At 38.6% G+C, this 17,194-nt stretch overlaps 1 protein-coding gene across 2 annotated transcripts in view; it reads right to left on the bottom strand.

Annotated features, from left to right (window-relative positions):
* Window positions 1-8,357: 8,357 nt before the first annotated feature.
* Window positions 8,358-17,194, bottom strand: part of tmem120b (transmembrane protein 120B) — a 61,965-nt gene continuing 53,128 nt past the window's right edge. For both annotated transcript variants that reach the window (XM_060843996.1, XM_060843998.1), the window contains 5 exons: window positions 16,384-16,445; window positions 15,352-15,444; window positions 12,566-12,630; window positions 10,701-10,769; window positions 8,358-9,862 (listed from right to left, as the gene is read on the bottom strand). In XM_060843996.1, coding sequence (XP_060699979.1) covers window positions 9,749-9,862; window positions 10,701-10,769; window positions 12,566-12,630; window positions 15,352-15,444; window positions 16,384-16,445 — 403 coding nt within the window. In that variant the 3' untranslated portion in view covers window positions 8,358-9,748. The remainder of the gene's footprint in view (window positions 9,863-10,700; window positions 10,770-12,565; window positions 12,631-15,351; window positions 15,445-16,383; window positions 16,446-17,194) is intronic.

Below are 17,194 nucleotides of genomic sequence, written 5' to 3'. Positions count from 1 at the left end.
TGAGTGAGCCTTAAGTTCACTCACCTTATTTCTGATACTCCTTGCGTTGAAGTGTACACACTTGAACCCATCTCTGTGTCCGCAAGTATTCCCTGTCAGTGCTACCTTCTCCACAGCCTCCCTACACTCTTGGACATCCTGAAAAACAGCTAACCTACTTGCTGGATTACAAGTCCGGATCTCATTCCCCTGCCAAATTAGTTTAAACCCCCCTGTCAACACAACATAATCTGTCAACACAACTGATTCCTGTATTTCCCACTCGCAACTGGGAGGCCTGTAGTACCACCCCAAAGTGATTGGGCATTTCCTGTTCCTGAGATATACCCATATGGCCTCGATGGATGAGCCCTGCAAGGTGTCCTCCCTCAGGAAGTGGTGATATTCTCCCTAATCAGTAGTGCAATCCTGCAACTCTTCTACATCCCTTTCTATCTCTCCTGAAATATCTAAACCCCAGAACATTAAGCTGCCAGTCTCGTCCCTCTCTCAGCTAAGATGTCATAGTTGTGTATATTAATCCAAGCTCTAAGTTCATCAGCCTTAATGTCATAACACTTATTTTAAGACAAGTATACCTCAGACTGCAGGTCCTGTTGTGTTCACTAACCTCTCCCTGTCAGTTCTACCTCATAGCCTTACTGGCATTAGTCTTGAACACCTTAGTCATTTCTGTGCTGGTTCCCACCCGTTAAGCCCTCCTGAGTGATACCAGCAAACCTCCATGCCACGATATTTGTGCCCCTCCAGTTTCTGTGCAACATGTCCTTTCTGTATGGGTGCCACCTGCCCTGGAAGACATCCCAATGATCCACATATCTGAAGCCCTCCTTCCTGCACCAGCATTTTAGTCACAAATGTAACTTTATTATCTTCCTATTTCTAGCCTCACTGGCATATAGTACAGGGAGTTTACCACTACTCTAAAACACTATGGGTATGTAAAAGGTTAATGGAAATGGAGGGTAAGTAAAAAGAATCGCCTTGAATCAAGGTAAGGCTGCTAATGTTGTGGTAACTACACAAACGTCTCCAAGAATCCTCCTTGATCACTTAACACCTGTAACTTCAATTTTACATTTGCTGCACATACCAAATTTATTGGTGAAGCCTGGAAATTCATTATTTTTATTACAATTGAGTAATAGGGATTGGAGTTATTGAACAGAGACACGATTATTAAAAGTATAACTTTGCTGCCTTATTTATTGGCTAATGATAGAAGTCCTCAAGTGTGCACTTCCTCTAATTGACTTTGGTTCCTCCATGATAGTAAGTGATTTAAAGGTGCTTCAGGTGTGCAAATATCTATCATTTCAAGATATGCATACCAACTGGGGAGTGTTTCCATATCACATTGACATCCCACTAGTCATGCTCAAGTATCTGCACAAAACACACAGTAACTACTACCAAACCTAAAAATCACAGATTAACAATAATTTTATTTGGAAATTAGTACCGCCAAATAAACCTGTTGGACTATAGCCTGGTGTTGCGTGATTGTTTTTAACTTTGTCCACTCCAGTCCAACACTGGCACCTCCACATCATGCTATCAAATCAACACTCACTAAGCAATAAAATAAGAAAACATTTTCACAAAAAATTGCAGCATTTTGTGCAAAACCAATGGAGAAAGGAATTAACATCACCAGCACTAATGCTCAGAAGGCAAGCATGAGTGAGCTTGCTCAGGAACCAATTGTAGAACCATTCTTCCTCAAAGCCAAAAGGACTATGAAAGAAATAAAGGACTGGTCAACAAATACAGAACTCTGCTTTAGGCTTGGAGTGAGGGTTAGATACAAATATACTTCATTAAATATGCAACCAGCATAGATCATAGCAATGACAAATGTATCACACATCAGTCGAGCACAATAAAAGTGGGTGATATTACTCTGATGATGGTGTAGTGATGTCGAGTGACAACCAACTTGTCAAACAAGTAGAATGTGTCCATTTCCAGCCAGATACAAGATCACCAGGTCAATATGAGTTATCAAATCTCCAAAGTGTTATTTTGAAGTTTGAAATGCTAATCTTGTAAACTCAGTTTTACTTTGTTCTTTAGCTGTTTGTATAAATAAACTGATTCTGCCTTCTTCATCTGTTTTAGTACAAGGTAGAAGACTTGAGGATGGCCTTCCTCAGAAGGCTGGTCAGAAGAGAAGGCAAATGGGCTGTGTCTGTGAAGAAATGTGAACTTGTTTTGGGCTCTGGTTTGAACTTCATTTCCCTACAGACCTCAGAGTTCCAGAGCGCACACAAAACATAGCAGTGTCACAGGCTACACATACTCTGTTCATTTAAAACAAATCCAGCTGAATTGTGCACTATTTGAAGGGGAATAGTATGCACAACTAGTAGAGTGGCATAAAAGGAGACCATGGGACCCTGAAAACGAGCCCATGGAACGGAGACAAATTGGTCAGAGGTATCAAGGTAGAATGTCACAAAAGTCAGGTTTGTCGGTCAGGGGTTTAAAGTAGGGAGAAGTAGGTCTGAGTCATTGAGGTGCTTTTAGCAATTTTCAGGTAATGAAGGTGATACAAAGTCATTGGTTCTTTGTTGGAGTGAAAGAAACTGTCCAAAGTACTGTTTTTGGCACAACAAAGTCCTTTAAACCATTTATTTGTTTCTTGAGAACTGGGATTCAAGCAAATCTAGAAGCAGTATTTGCTTGGAGCAACGTGGGAGACTGGAAACTCAAGGTCATTGCCAAATTAGTGAAGCCAGTTGTCTGTAAACGAGCTGGAACTGTGCCGTGAGTTGGTGTTGGGTTGTGACCTTAAGAATCCAGAGGAATGCAGTTCCAATAAAAGAGATTGTTCAAGCCCAGAGTGAGCCGCCATTGAGTCTGTTAGTGACTGAGCAGCTTTGAAGGAGTTTCAAGACTAGGTCATCATGAGTGAAAAATTGAAATCTCTTGTAAACGGAGATGAAGTTTTAATGAGATTTGGTGAACACACTGCCACTACTACCTGGATTGATTGGTAAATCTGTGGGATCGGAAATAAACATTTATTTCTACTATCTGTGCCCTCTGTTAAACAGCCAAACTTCTTACTATAAGCTTTTATTTTCCACAATACTTTTGATGTTGCACCTTATCAAATGCCTTCTAGAAATCGAAGTAAAATACATTGTTTTACCTGCAGCACAAGTGACTTCTTCCAAGAACTTCAATAAATTAACGAAACATAATTTCCCCTTGACCATACCTTGTTGGCTCTGCCTAATTACCTAGAACATATCCAAGCTTTTTAATAATAGCTTACAATTTATAATGACTTAGATGATGAGAGCAATAGGCTAATGCCTATCCAAATCCTTGTCCAAAGCATCATATCATATCATGCAAAATAACAAACGAGTTCCATTAATGACTGCAATATTAGACTACTTGGAAATATTGAGCCTGAAAAGTAGCAAAGCATCTTGGATTTACCAACTACCAGTACATGACGCAGGAGCTGCTACTTCACACCTTGGAGCACAGATCATGATGTAACAATGATGATGGGTGGCTTCTGTACCTTCTACACTACAGCTGTAACTACACATACATGCTAATTTTTCACTGTCAGGTGCATTTACAAATGTGAAAACTTGTTAACATTTACATGTCACCCTTGTCACTTGTGTGCCCTCAAAAGACTTATCTGCTTTCCCACCCTTCCACTACATCACAGTGCAATCCAGAGTTTTGCAGCTAAGACGAGGGAGGCCTGCCTACAGTGGACCCCATTGACCATGGGGATTTTGATGGACATTTTTGTCCAGAGGGCCCAAATTAAAGGCTGTGCCTTGCCAGGCAGAAAGCATTCAATATGGCTAGAACACATGCTGGGAGGTGATGGCAGGCAGGTTGGAGATGGAAAGCCCAATCACTTGGAGTGTCCCAAGAGGACAGTCACAACACTGAGGCAGCAGAGTCTTAAATATATGGCTGCAGGCTTGCAGCCTTTGTATCAGGCTGTCCACAATTCCCAATAAACCTGCCTGTTGTTCCTGAGTGCACTTCTGCAACTGCACGAAGGCCTGAATTGCTGACATCACTGGGTCCTCTCCTGCCTGGGACCAAGCAGGTACCTGGTCTCCAGCAGTGAAGTGCTCACCAGCAACGCTCCTGGCTCTAATCTACTGGTGTCAGTATTTGAGTTGAGGGTCAGGTTAAGCCTTGCCAGTGCTTCTTCTGAGGCATCCATCATTCTCAGGAAGTGGAGGAAGGAAGTAATTACTTGTGGGGTTGCACTTTTGACCATTTAGACATGCTGCTTGTATCTGACGGAGACAAAAAAAAAGAGAAAATGTGACCAAGGGATAATCATGGCATGATAACAACACATTCACCAATGGTAGTAATGGGAGAATGGCAAAGTAACGAACAATGCTTCTTAACTCCGTTGTCGGGACATGGATGTTTCATGGTTATCACGAGCGGTCTTGGTCCTCACCAGCCAATGCTAAGGTCCTCTGCTCATAGGGGTGTGTGGAAATGAATATCCAGCCACCCACCACTGATCCTGGCTCTTTCAGCCATATTATGGGCTGCTTCCTGACCTGCAATGAGAATAAGGGAGGGATTAAGTGAAGTGGGTACAGAGACAGTGAGAGAGAGACAGTGAGAGAAGGGGTGAGAGAGAGAGAGAGAGAGAGAGAGAGAGAGAAAGAGAGAGAAAGAGAGAAAAAAGGTATAAAAGGGAGAGATCAGACAGAGAAAATTGTTAGTTGCTCCAGCGTCAGTGGCTATGTATTCGGTTGTGGAATAACATCTCAAAACAGTCTCGCCATTTTACTTTCCTCCCTAAAACCTAGCTTTTCATCATGTTCCCAATTATTTCTGAATTTCTGCCTCTATAGATTCCTCAAGACATTTTATTACATTAAATGAATTAGATCATAAACAATTATGCATGGCTCTTCTGAAGGCATAATAAAGTTTTTCACAAAAAAAACCATGAATGATGGAATGTACTACTTCTGGCAACATATGAAATGAGATGTGAACAATTTGGTTGGGTTCCTTCACATGAAAAAAAAGTTATTTTAATGAAGGATAATACATAAATTAATTGGCATCTCTTCGTTAACATATTACCAATCTAATGTGCATATTCAAGATTAGTTATATTTTAAGTCAAAACTAAATCCAAGTGAAAAATGCAATTACTGTTAAGTTATAAATGTGAATGCTGTTAAAGGTGACAGTGTAGTAATTCAAATGTCACAAGACCAAAATGTAAACGAAAGTTGGAGATCTGATGTCAAAATTTATAGTCCAGGTAATGTTTTCTTGAATCATTTTATTTTTTTCAGCCTTTTACACAGTGACTAAACAGTAAAAGCATCATAAAAGGCCAAATTTTTCCTGCAACAATTAAGTCCATACAGTTCTTGCTTCTTAATTTTACTTCATAGTATATGAACCTTATAAGGAACTGCAGCTGCAAATTTTTAAATAAAGATGATCCAGGAAGCATATATTCATAAATTAGCATTTCAAGAAAGACATTTTCATTTGGGACATTTTAAATGAGGCCAGACATTACCACGACTGCGTTCTTTAGGTATAACCGATTTCTGATTATCCCCATTATTGCAGGTTGTTTTTTTTTAAAAAATAAAACATCCATCACAGGACTTCAATGAGTTGTTAGCTCACTGCAAATTTATTTCACTGATCATTTATGTTCACTCTGTATGATAGAATATGGAATTATACACTTCAAATTGCTTATTGGTGTCTTCTTAAATCACACCATGTGCAACTAACCTCGGCTTTGTAACAAAGCCAAAATGCTGTGGATGCTGGAATTCTGAAACAGACAGACAGAGAATGCTGGAGAAACTCAGCAGCTCTGGAAGCATCTCTGGACAGAGAAACAGAATTAATATTTGTCGTGCACCATGACTTTGTCAGCCATGAAATGTGTTATAAATGTTTCTAAAAAGCTTTTGACAGAGGCAGAAGCCTAGTACAAATGACAAAGGGGTTGTTAATGATGACAAAGAGAAAAAAAAAGATGCAAAATGTGTGCAAAAGTATGGTGTGAAAGGGAGGGAATGCACCCTCTTTACTAAGGATAAACAAGACTGCTATGTTGGGTGGCGGGGGGAGTGAGAGAGTCAAAGAAAAGTGGATAACAGACATAAAGGTAGTCAGTTTTGAATTCAATATTGAGACATCAAAGCTGGGACTGACCTAAACAGAAATTGGGGTTTTGTTCCTTGGAACATCGCAGCAGGCCAAGACACAAAATGTTAGCATGACAGCAAGATTGCTTATTGAAATGACAGAAAAAACTGGGAGGTCCTGAGACAGAGAGGTTGTGTTCTGCAAAGTGTTACCGAGTCCACGTTTGGTCTCACCAATGTAAAGATGACTGCATTGTGAATGCAGTAGACTAGATTGAAAAAAGTACAAGTGAAATGCTGCTTCATCTGAAAGATGTGTTTTTGGACCTTGGGCAATGGAGACAGAGGTGGTGAATGTGCAAGTGTTATACCTCCTGCGGTTGCATGGGAAGGAACTTAACCATGATCATGGAGGGAACAAATCCTGCAGAATGCCAACAGTAAAAGGGACAGGGAAGAGGTGTTTAGTGGAGGCATCCTGCTGGAGGTAGTGAGGATGAACCTTTGAATGAGAACACTAGTAGGGTGGAAAGCAAGGACAAAGGAACCCCAGCATTGTCCTGGAAAGCACGGGAAGTGATGAGGGCAAATGTATGGGAGATTAAGACCCTGTCAACCACAGAGTTTTGTTTTTTTTAATGGGGGGGGGCACTTTTAGTTGCAGAAACGGGAGGTCATGTTGGAAGCAGCCCAGTGGAAAGTGACAGCAGCAGAATAGGGCGCGAGTCGATGTCATTGACATAACTGGAAATCGGTCTGCTTCCTCAGAAACAGGCACTGAATGCAAGGAAGAAAACAGTCAGATGGACTAGGTGAAGGTGAGAGAAGAATGGAAATTGGAAACAAAATTGATGTTTTTTTCCAATTCTGGACAAGAACGGGAAGCAGCTCCGAAGACATCATCAATGGATTGGAAAAAGAGCTAAGAGTAGGGGTCTGAGTTGGACTGGAACAAGGAATGTTCCACATTCCACATAAATTCTATTGGGATCCAAATGAAATAATTTGTTAAAAAACTGTAGCTTATTACTGCTCTGTTGCACTTTGGTATTAAAATACTTTAAATGAGACCTACCTGATAATATGTGATTTCAGGTCTTTTAAGCAACTTAATTGTTGACATTTAACACATTCAACTGTTCTCATTTTATTCAAAAATAATCTGCTCCATTGATTCAAAAGTTAGTTGTCCTGTGACAGGTAGTAAAAAATAATTTTAATTTTTTAGCATGAGCAAATTGAAAACACTGCATTGTTTTGAAAAAACCTTTACATAATCATTTCTTGGTGACAGTTTAGGTTTCAGACCGTAGACATCTTAGTGACTTCCCAATATGACACGATACAACACAATCCTATTGAAGCCTTCTGGAACTCAATCATGTATATATTTTTAAGCTGTATAGACATCCAACCAGTCAAAAATGAAAACTTCAATTATATGCTGCTCATAATATTTATTACGCAAGGATTTTCATTTATAAATTATATTGACTTTTGTAAACAGTATTTAGTTTCTGCCCAGATACTTTGCTCCAGAACAAGTAGATTTTCACGTAAGCTATGAGTTATTGCAAATATATTTCAAGCACCTTATAAATTATTAGACTGACATTAAAAATTCCAGATTTTGATATCAATTAAATGTGCGATCAGAAATAATGAGATTTTAATAAATGCTAAATCACATTTGTTGGCAATATCTGTCGTCTCAGTATAGTTCACATTTGGCCATAATGGCATAGCTGCAATGCTTGCTGTTTATCAATGTATTAAGGTAAATGTGCCTTCATTTTAAAGACTTATGGACTCTTGCTGTCACACAGTAGACCACCAAACAGATATGCCCTCATTTTTGGTTTCTACATGATTTTACTGTGTTTAAGATCATTTCTAAGCTGAGAGTTTGGAAATGCCCTGAAATATAAATCAATGTCACATTAATTTTAAACAAATAATAAACAAATTTATATCGAACCTGATATTCTGTACTCATTAGATTTGGTTCTATTGTTGTGAATAGTAGATAATTTTTAATGCTACTGGAAAAAGCATAAAATTCCTTTTCACCAAATGGAACTCAACTCAAAAGAAATACATTCAAGTTGTCTGACATTTGTTTTCTTTAGGTTTAGATGAACCACCGTGACAGTCTATTAAATTTTCATCAACCTGTTACAAACCTTCTCAAAGCTCCAAAGTTAATCAAATTCTTGATTGAAATGTAAAACTTTACCTTTTTGTAAAAAGGGAATTACATTTGTTGTTTTACAAGAACATTAAGCGAGGTATACTAATGGGTTTTAATGATCTTAACATTACATATAAATACAGAGTATATCACAGAATTTTACACACAAATACTTAGACCAGTAGAAGAGAAGAGCAAATGGAATAACGAAGTTAAAAAAAAAACAACATTGGGCAATTTATTAACATTGGTAGTTGTTTGTGATTAAATAAAGAGATATCTCAGTCTGAGAACACACTGGTGTCTTAATGTGCCCAGCATTATTTACAAAATGTTGTCAATTAGAAGAAAATCTTAATTCATCCAACAAGTCAACCTTTTCACTAAAGTAGTGCAACATAGGTTCGCGCACAATCCAACCTCATGGATTCTCTCCTGGAGATGTTCCATCAAGCATAAGCATTAAATGGATCCCAGGCACTTCCCCTGTATACAGTGAGACTGAAAGATCAGAGTTATTCTGAGTCATGCTTTGCAAATGCAACTAGCTAAATTAAAAAGAGTGGCAGTGGTATTCATAGGTAAGTTGTTTTATCTGAGAGGGTCATCAAAGATGGTGCATGGAATTGGGAAAATTGTCTTTAAATCAAAATTCAAGCAAATAATTCAATAAACAAAGAGGAAGGGTGAATGAATGACTATTTTAAAAATTTATATTATGCACACAATATCAATTAAATTAAATAATTCAATATTGTAATACACATTCACTTGATATTAATATAACATCTACAAGAGCTGAACAGACAACACATTCAGAATTTATAGGAATATTATGCTTTGTATTTTAAATGGCGCAGTATTAAACTTTTAACTGGAGGACAATCTTTTTAGTTGGCGAGTTCAGATGAACTTTTTATCAAAATTTATTTCCCCATCTTTACATTGCAGAATTTCACAAACTAGATATCTCTTATCAAAACATGATAACGTTTTAATCAAATAACTGATCATGGAGAAACATTTACTCTACAGGTCCATATCCTCTTCTGTCACCTGCCCACCTCATCAACATAATTTTCAGAAAAGGTCCATGATAAAATAAATCACATCAAGAATGGTAACATTTCTCAAGGTAGTTTGAAATAATAACACTGAAATTAATCTTCAACAAACTATTTAAAAGGACAATAATTTTAAATCTATACATCGATATTCAAAGTAAATTAGCATTGTCATTTCCTCAAAGAATTTGAGTTCAGAATGCAGCTAGCATCAGATTTCTTAAACATTTGTGCAACAGTTGCAAATCCAACCTCAATGTGCAAGTGTTCAGACCATCACATAAGAGCACACACAAAATAGGAATATTGTTGCCATGTTCCTCAATGTTATTTTAGCAACTTTCATATATTCATAGCTTCTTCAGTTTATCTTTATTTTTCTGAAATTTTTGATGGACAACTTTAAGGGTAGTAAGAAAGTTCCCAAGGAAGAGCACCAGGAATGTGAGAGCCAGGACAAAAACCTAAGGAGAGTGGAAAACAGGTAAAACATTTTTAAAAAATGACAAAAACACACTGACACCCAGCATGGCTTTTAAATTACAAAAGCAAAACAAACCATTTTTTAGCCACATTGTTCCATTTCCTAACCATCACTGAAAGTTTAACCATCTGTGGGACCACCCCCACCACAGAAGTTTCTACCATTCCCAGCCAAGGCTCCCACTTCAAACAGGCATGTTAGCCTTTGGCCAGTGCATTCACACTTTGGAAATGCAATAATAAAACAACTTGCAAAATGAAAGAAACCATCATACATCAAACACTGAATATAAAGTATCATAACTATGAGGAAAAGCTAATACAAGTTGCATAAAATTGACTAAAATTAGCAACAGCCTTAAATCTTTAAAGGTCAAGTAAGAAATCAAGTATTTTATTGTAACCTAGTGATATAGTCATAACTCTTACGCCAGCTTAATTATACTTAAAAATTATTTCTTGGCTGTTTCCCAAGATATACAGTTTGCCAGAAAGATTACTATTGATTTTCAAATGGAAAGACCAGGAGACTATGCTCATATTTACAATTAACTGATCTGCAGCATAAAGAGACGTTACTGGTTATCTAAGGCATGCTACATTATCAGGTACAATGTATGTATTTGCATGCAATGAATGTTAATGACCTTTTGTGGTAAACCAACTAAAAAAGGTATCACCCAAAATATCTGAAATAGAATAGGTTCTATTAATTGGAACACTTCCAGTCACAGGTCATGCAGAGAAGGTGAACCTCATGATAGATATACTTGGAAAAAATTTTACCAAAGCAGAAATTTTGATCTGTACTGTACTCACTTGCCATTCCTTGCACCGCTCATGTTGCGCGAGTCCAAAAAGTGTTACCGAATTATATAATTGCCAAAACTACAGAAATAGGAGAAACAAAGTAACAAAATTAAATTAACTAAGTACAAATACAGTTAAATCCATTTGTTTTTACTGTCACAAGTTTCTCGTCCTTTTCTGAAGATGTTGAGGCCACATTTCAGCATAGTTCAAATATGTCCCTTGCAATCATCTTGCAACTAACTCTTTCCAGTTGAAATTCAGTTCATAATTTGATATAGAGACATCACTGAAGTTCAATCCTGTCCTCTCCCAGTGTGCATTCAGATGTTCAGTTGTAAACGGTGGCCAACCCTATGCAGTTGGCAACAATCTAGTTCTCTAGCTGTCCTCTTAATGAGCAAACCAAACTTTCCAGGAGACAAGTGACAATGTATACTTTTACATAGACATTTTACTTTGGAGCTTAAGTCAAGAGGGGTTCCTATTTCTTTGCATCACATAACTGACCAGGAATCTCTTCCATTCTTACCACCACTAACATATCTTGGAAGCACTGGAGATGATACTCAGCCTGTTTGGCCATTTCCCTTGGCCAATGGGTTCTGCAATGACACTGGAATCCAGGGCTTCTGGGCCAGAGACAAGGATGTTACCCACTGCACGAAGTCATACATATTAAAAAAGCTATAATCATTGAAGCTTGAGAATACTACTGTCCACAATCCTCCAGTCTGGAAAACAACAATTCATCACAACTTGCTTTATCTCCTTTAAAGTCAAATTTTTATGTGAGCTGATACTGACCCTGCTATACCATGGGTTCAATGTTTTAGTTTTTTTTTAATGCGGTATCTGTCAAGGACTTTCCGAAAGTCCATTAAGACAAGATTCACTTCATCAACCTGCTCTGTTGCACCATCAAAAATTCAATTATTTAGTCAAGAATGATATTGATTTACTTTATTTCTTTAATGAAGGCAAATCTCTCAAAGTACCAATTCATTTCCCCCACCCAGCCATAAGGGATTCCAAAACATGATCCACCAGTAATACATTGACCAGTTTGTTGTTGGTTACTCGGCGTGTACTTACACCCTTTCTTGAACAAGAGTGCCACATTTGCCACTTTACAATTCTCTGATGCATCCTCTGATGCTGGGAGATTACAGCAAAACCTCTCAGTTTCTCTACCATACTTGCCTGAGCAAACTAAGAGTGTTGCTGGAAAAGCACAGCAGGTCAGGCAGGAACTGAGGAGCAGGAAAATCCACATTTCGGGCAATGCCTCATTCCTGATGAAGGGCTTTTGCCCGAAATGCCGATTTTCCTGCTTCTCGGATGGTGCCTGTCCTGCCGTGCTTTTCCAGCACCACTCTAATCTAGACTCTGACTTCCAGCCTCTGCAGTACCCATTTCTGCCTGAGCAACCTAAGACACAAGTTATTCAAACTAACCAACTTATAGAAGCATAGCTAACCTTTCCAGTACATCTTGCTTGTCAATTTAAATCTAATCCATTGCCTTTGCAATCCCTGCATTGACTGATATTCGGTCAGCCTCCCTTCTTGAGTTAACGTCGATATAAAATACTCATTTAAGTTTTCCATCCATCATTTTTTGTTCCAAGTAGGTCCCACTCCATCTCTTATTATCTGCTAATCATACAGCCTGAAAGAAAAATTTTGTATTCTTTCATGTTAACTGCCATTCAATTCTAACGTTCCTATCTTTTTATCCTCAAACTATTTTATTTGGCTGGTTCAAACTGTTCCAAAGCTTTATATCTTTGAATATTATTCATTCCCTCCAAAAACAGATTCCATGAAATACATTTGAAAACATTTTCCAATGACAAAGACAGTTATACTTACATGACCAAAGAAAAGAAACGGAAGAAGAAAAGTTAAACCTCTCCACATCCATGACTGAAATCCTTCTGCAATTAGAAATACAGTATGGATAATCAGCATATGGGAATGGTGTCAATGTGAAAATTCTTAACTTGTATCAAATTTTGGGAGTTAAAATAAAAATGTAAGAATACAAAACATCTGTTTCTTACAGTTAGAGAAAAATAATGATTTCTCCTGTTCTATACGGCAACTATATATTCTGCTCTTTGGGTTCTTTCTTCATTTATACACAAAGAAGAGAAATCATCAACAACTGGAGAATGTAAGTGTAGAAGACTAAACTTATTTTCTTGGATTTTGGACAAGATGCCAAGCAGTAAAGTTGGACATTTCCAAACTCCAGAAGTGCACCTACTTAAGATGATACATCTCTTGCTTGAATTGAGATGTGACAGTTGACTAAAAAAATTCCTCACTTTTTCTCCTACTGATTCCAACAGAAAGTCCTAAGGGTTGAAATTATACTTTCTCACTACATGCAGGTGAATGCTGTGGAATTTTTATTTGACCTTAAGACACTAGGAATAACATTTTGTACATCATATGCTAAGTACTAGTGACAGGAACAATTGTGATATGGTTGAGATTCACTATGTATCCAACTGCATTATCAACTAGGTGCCCAGATTTAAAGCCACAAGAGATCAATGGGCAAAACTAAAGCATGGAGGATTCTGGGTAATGCACAGATCGAGAACTGTTTATAGTCTATTGACCAGCGTGGGAATAAATGCCAGGTGGCAGGTGGTGACTAGTGGTGAATGACAGGGATCAATGGTTGTGCCCCAGTTATTTAAATAAATGACTTTAGAGGAGAGAACCAAATGTAACATTTTGAGGTTTGCTGACAACACAACTGTTGAAGATGATGGAAGAGGGCTTCATCTGGACAAGTTGAGTGTTTGGGCAAACACATTGCAGATTCAGTATAATGTAGAGAAATGTGAAGTTATACACTTTGGCATGAAAAGCAGAACTGCAATGTCTTAATTTAATGTTGAATGTACATATGGGTCTGGATATCACTGTACATTAGTCAATGGAAGTAAAAAAGGTAGGTGTAAACAATTGGGAAAGCAAATGGTACTTTGGCCTTCACTGTAAAGAGGATGAGAGTTCAGAAGTAGGGATGACTTACTGCAGTGATATAGTGCCTTGGTGAAACAACACTTGGAGTGCAGCAAAAGGTTCATTCTGATACCAGGGATCACAGAACTATTGGAAGAGGAGTGATTAATTCGACTGAGCCTATATTTATAAGACATTAGAAGAACGAGTGGGGCTCTGATTGAAAGAAAATTTTAATAGGGCTAAACAGACAGATGCAGTGAGATAAAACAAAGAAATATAAGCGCTGGAGACTTGAAACAAACAAAAACAGAACAGGGCGGTACGGTGGCTCAGTGGTTAGTACTGCTGCCTGACAGCACCAGGGTCAATTCCTACCTCGGGCGACTGTCTGTGTGGAGTTTGCACATTCTCCCAGTGTCTGCGTAGGTTTCCTCCAGGTACTCTGGTTTCCTCCCACAGTCCAGGTAAATTGGCCATGATAAATTGCCCACAGAGTTAGGTGCATTAGTCAGAGGAAAATGGGTCTGGGTGGGTTACTCTTTGGAGGGTCGGTGTGGACTGTTGGGCCAAAGGGCCTGTTTCCACACTGTAGGGAATCTAATCTAACCTAAAAATACAGCAGTTTCAGAACTATTCTGAAGAAAGATTAAAAGACTTAAAACGTTTGCTCTATTTTGTCTCTACAAATACTGCTGGACCTGCTGAGTTTCTCCAGTAATTTGTTTTTGTTTGCTCTAGATGCAGGGAGGATATTTCCCACATTTGGAGAGTCTAGAACCAGGGTCACAGTCTCAGGAAATGGGGTCAGCCATTTTGGACTGAGATAATGAAACATTTCTTTACTAAGACGATAGTCAACCTGTGGAATTCTCTACCATTGAAGGCTTTGGAGGCCAGGTCACCAAGTATATTCAATAAAAAGTGACTGATAATTTTTAGACATTAAAAGCTTCAAGGGGTATGGAGACAAAGTGATCAGTTATGATCATATTGATGGTGGAGCAGACTTCAACTGGCAATTGGCCGACTCCTTCTCCTAGTTTCTATTACTGTAGAATAATGCTCAGTGAAGATGGTATGATTGATTTACTTAAACAGATTCCGATAATTTTTATTGCAAAACTGCTGTAGTTGATTCAAATTAGGAACTGAGGAAACCTACCAATGCTACATCAAGCATAAGGGAAGACTTTGCTATAAATGAACTTAAATTAAGCAGGAATGTCAAATCTACAAAGCTGGAAACCTTTGTATCTAAGAGGTTACAGGGAATGGCTCCGAGAGTAGTTGGGACTAATAAAACTGAAATACCAATTCGAACAGATAGTGGGAACATTTGTCATCAACTAAAATAGTTGAAGTTGGCAAAACACTGCTACTACCCCAAGGACAACTGAGGAGAGGAAGTTAAGTACCAGCCTGCCATTGTTGCTCACATCCTTAGAATAAGTAATAATAATTTTAAAAATGTTGATGTGACTCTTGCCACAGGAATTGAAGTAAAATCTAAGACACCTGAAATCTATTCGCCACATCCACACAGGATATCAGTCAACATCGAGCCACTAGTCCATGAAGGATGATGGGCACCAACACCACAACCCCTTACCTTCTGGCTCTGTGTTGCAAATAATCAACATTGTAGGAAGACAGGTTATTGCTGGAGCACATACCTACTGTAAGGTCCATGTGATCTCTTTCCCCCAAGGCCCTCAACCTATAAAGACAGCCACTTTGGTAATAATACTGCAGGAACTGTACACAACCTGCAAGAAAATAGATTCATAAACTAAGAAATTATGTATAATTCAGAAAGAGGGCAAAAAAAAATACAAGCATCAATAGATATCTGTTTCCATGCTGTCCATCTTTATGACTCTACGACTCTATTAGAGGGCTCTAAGTATGCTGACTATGTTGTTTAGAGAACATTGATAAAATTTGATATTTTCTAGAGTCTGTTAGTCAAGAACAGAATGATTACTTCCTTATCGGTAAAATCTCATTAGTTGTTGGATACAAACAAACATTCTTGAACCCAAGGACAAGGAAATTGTAGAGATGCTTATTTCCCATCAACTGCATCAAAGTATCATTTGTCTTAGATCCCATTGAAAATATTAAACAGTAAAATCAAAATTAACAGCAAGGCATCTTTCCCTGGGCTGGTGAAATGGGAAATCAAATAGGTACAAGTTGCCAGCACAGTTGAAAGGGTGAATGTTGGATTTTGATGTGAAGTCACTCATCTTCAGTACAAGCAGTCTCTTATTGTCACACTTTATGTACAATCCACAGTCCAGAGTATACACCTGATCTAGATGCGTAAAGGAAACTCAAAACTCCATGCAATTTCTTTCTCCATATTTACTTATTTAAAAAGCACTGCTTTTGAAAGCAAACAAATGACACAAAGAAACCAAAGTAATGTTAACTATAGATCTATGTCAATCTGTCTTACACCAATTTTATACAATTACTCTATGAAGCAAAGTTCTACTAACGTTATTTAGAAAAAAAGGTTTTAGATGCCACATTGAGAAGTGAGGCCACAATTATAGTCAGCCTGAGCAGAAATGCAATTCATAACAGTCATGCTCCAAATTGATCACCAAAATTTGCATTTTGCTACAAGATCAATAAGCAATTGTTCCTTCAACAGAAGTTAGCTCACAAAATTAAGTAGCAGAAAACAAAATACTTACTTTGATAAATGGAAAATGCTAGAAATTGGCTGCGAAACATCTGATACATTAACCCATTAGGCCTTAAGAATAAAAGAGATGAATATTAACTAAAAAGATTCAGAATTATTTTCTGATCATTTATGTGAGCTCTTAATTCACATTGGCATTCAAATAATCTTTAAAAATAGAAGTTTTTAAGTAGTACTGCAAACTATACTTAACTTGCGCCCACACCTCCACACTCACTTCCCTCCAAGGCCCCAAGGGATCCTTCCATATCCGCCACAAGTTCACCTGTACCTCCACACACATCATCTATTGCATCCGCTGCACCCGATGTGGCCTCCTCTATATTGGTGAGACAGGCCGCTTACTTGCGGAACGCTTCAGAGAACACCTCCGGGCCGCCCGGACCAACCAACCCAATCACCCCGTGGCTCAACACTTTAACTCTCCCTCCCACTCCACCGAGGACATGCAGGTCCTTGGACTCCTCCACCGGCAGAACATAACAACACGACGGCTGGAGGAGGAGCGCCTCATCTTCCGCCTGGGAACCCTCCAACCACAAGGTATGAATTCAGATTTCTCCAGTTTCCTCATTTCCCCTCCCCCCACCTTGTCTCAGTCGGTTCCCTCAACTCAGCACCGCCCTCCTAACCTGCAATCCTCTTCCTGACCTCTCCGCCCCCACCCCACTCCGGCCTATCACCCTCACCTTGACCTCCTTCCACCTATCCCACCTCCATCGCCCCTCCCCCTAGTCCCTCCTCCCTACCTTTTATCTTAGCCTGCTTGGCTACTCTCTCTTATTCCTGATGAAGGGCTT

Source organism: Hemiscyllium ocellatum, chromosome 24, assembly GCF_020745735.1.
Source record: "Hemiscyllium ocellatum isolate sHemOce1 chromosome 24, sHemOce1.pat.X.cur, whole genome shotgun sequence".
In the NCBI taxonomy this organism is placed as follows: Eukaryota; Metazoa; Chordata; class Chondrichthyes; order Orectolobiformes; family Hemiscylliidae; genus Hemiscyllium; species Hemiscyllium ocellatum.
The sequence above is the reverse complement of the archived record's forward strand: the minus strand, read 5'-3'. Positions and strand labels throughout refer to the sequence as shown.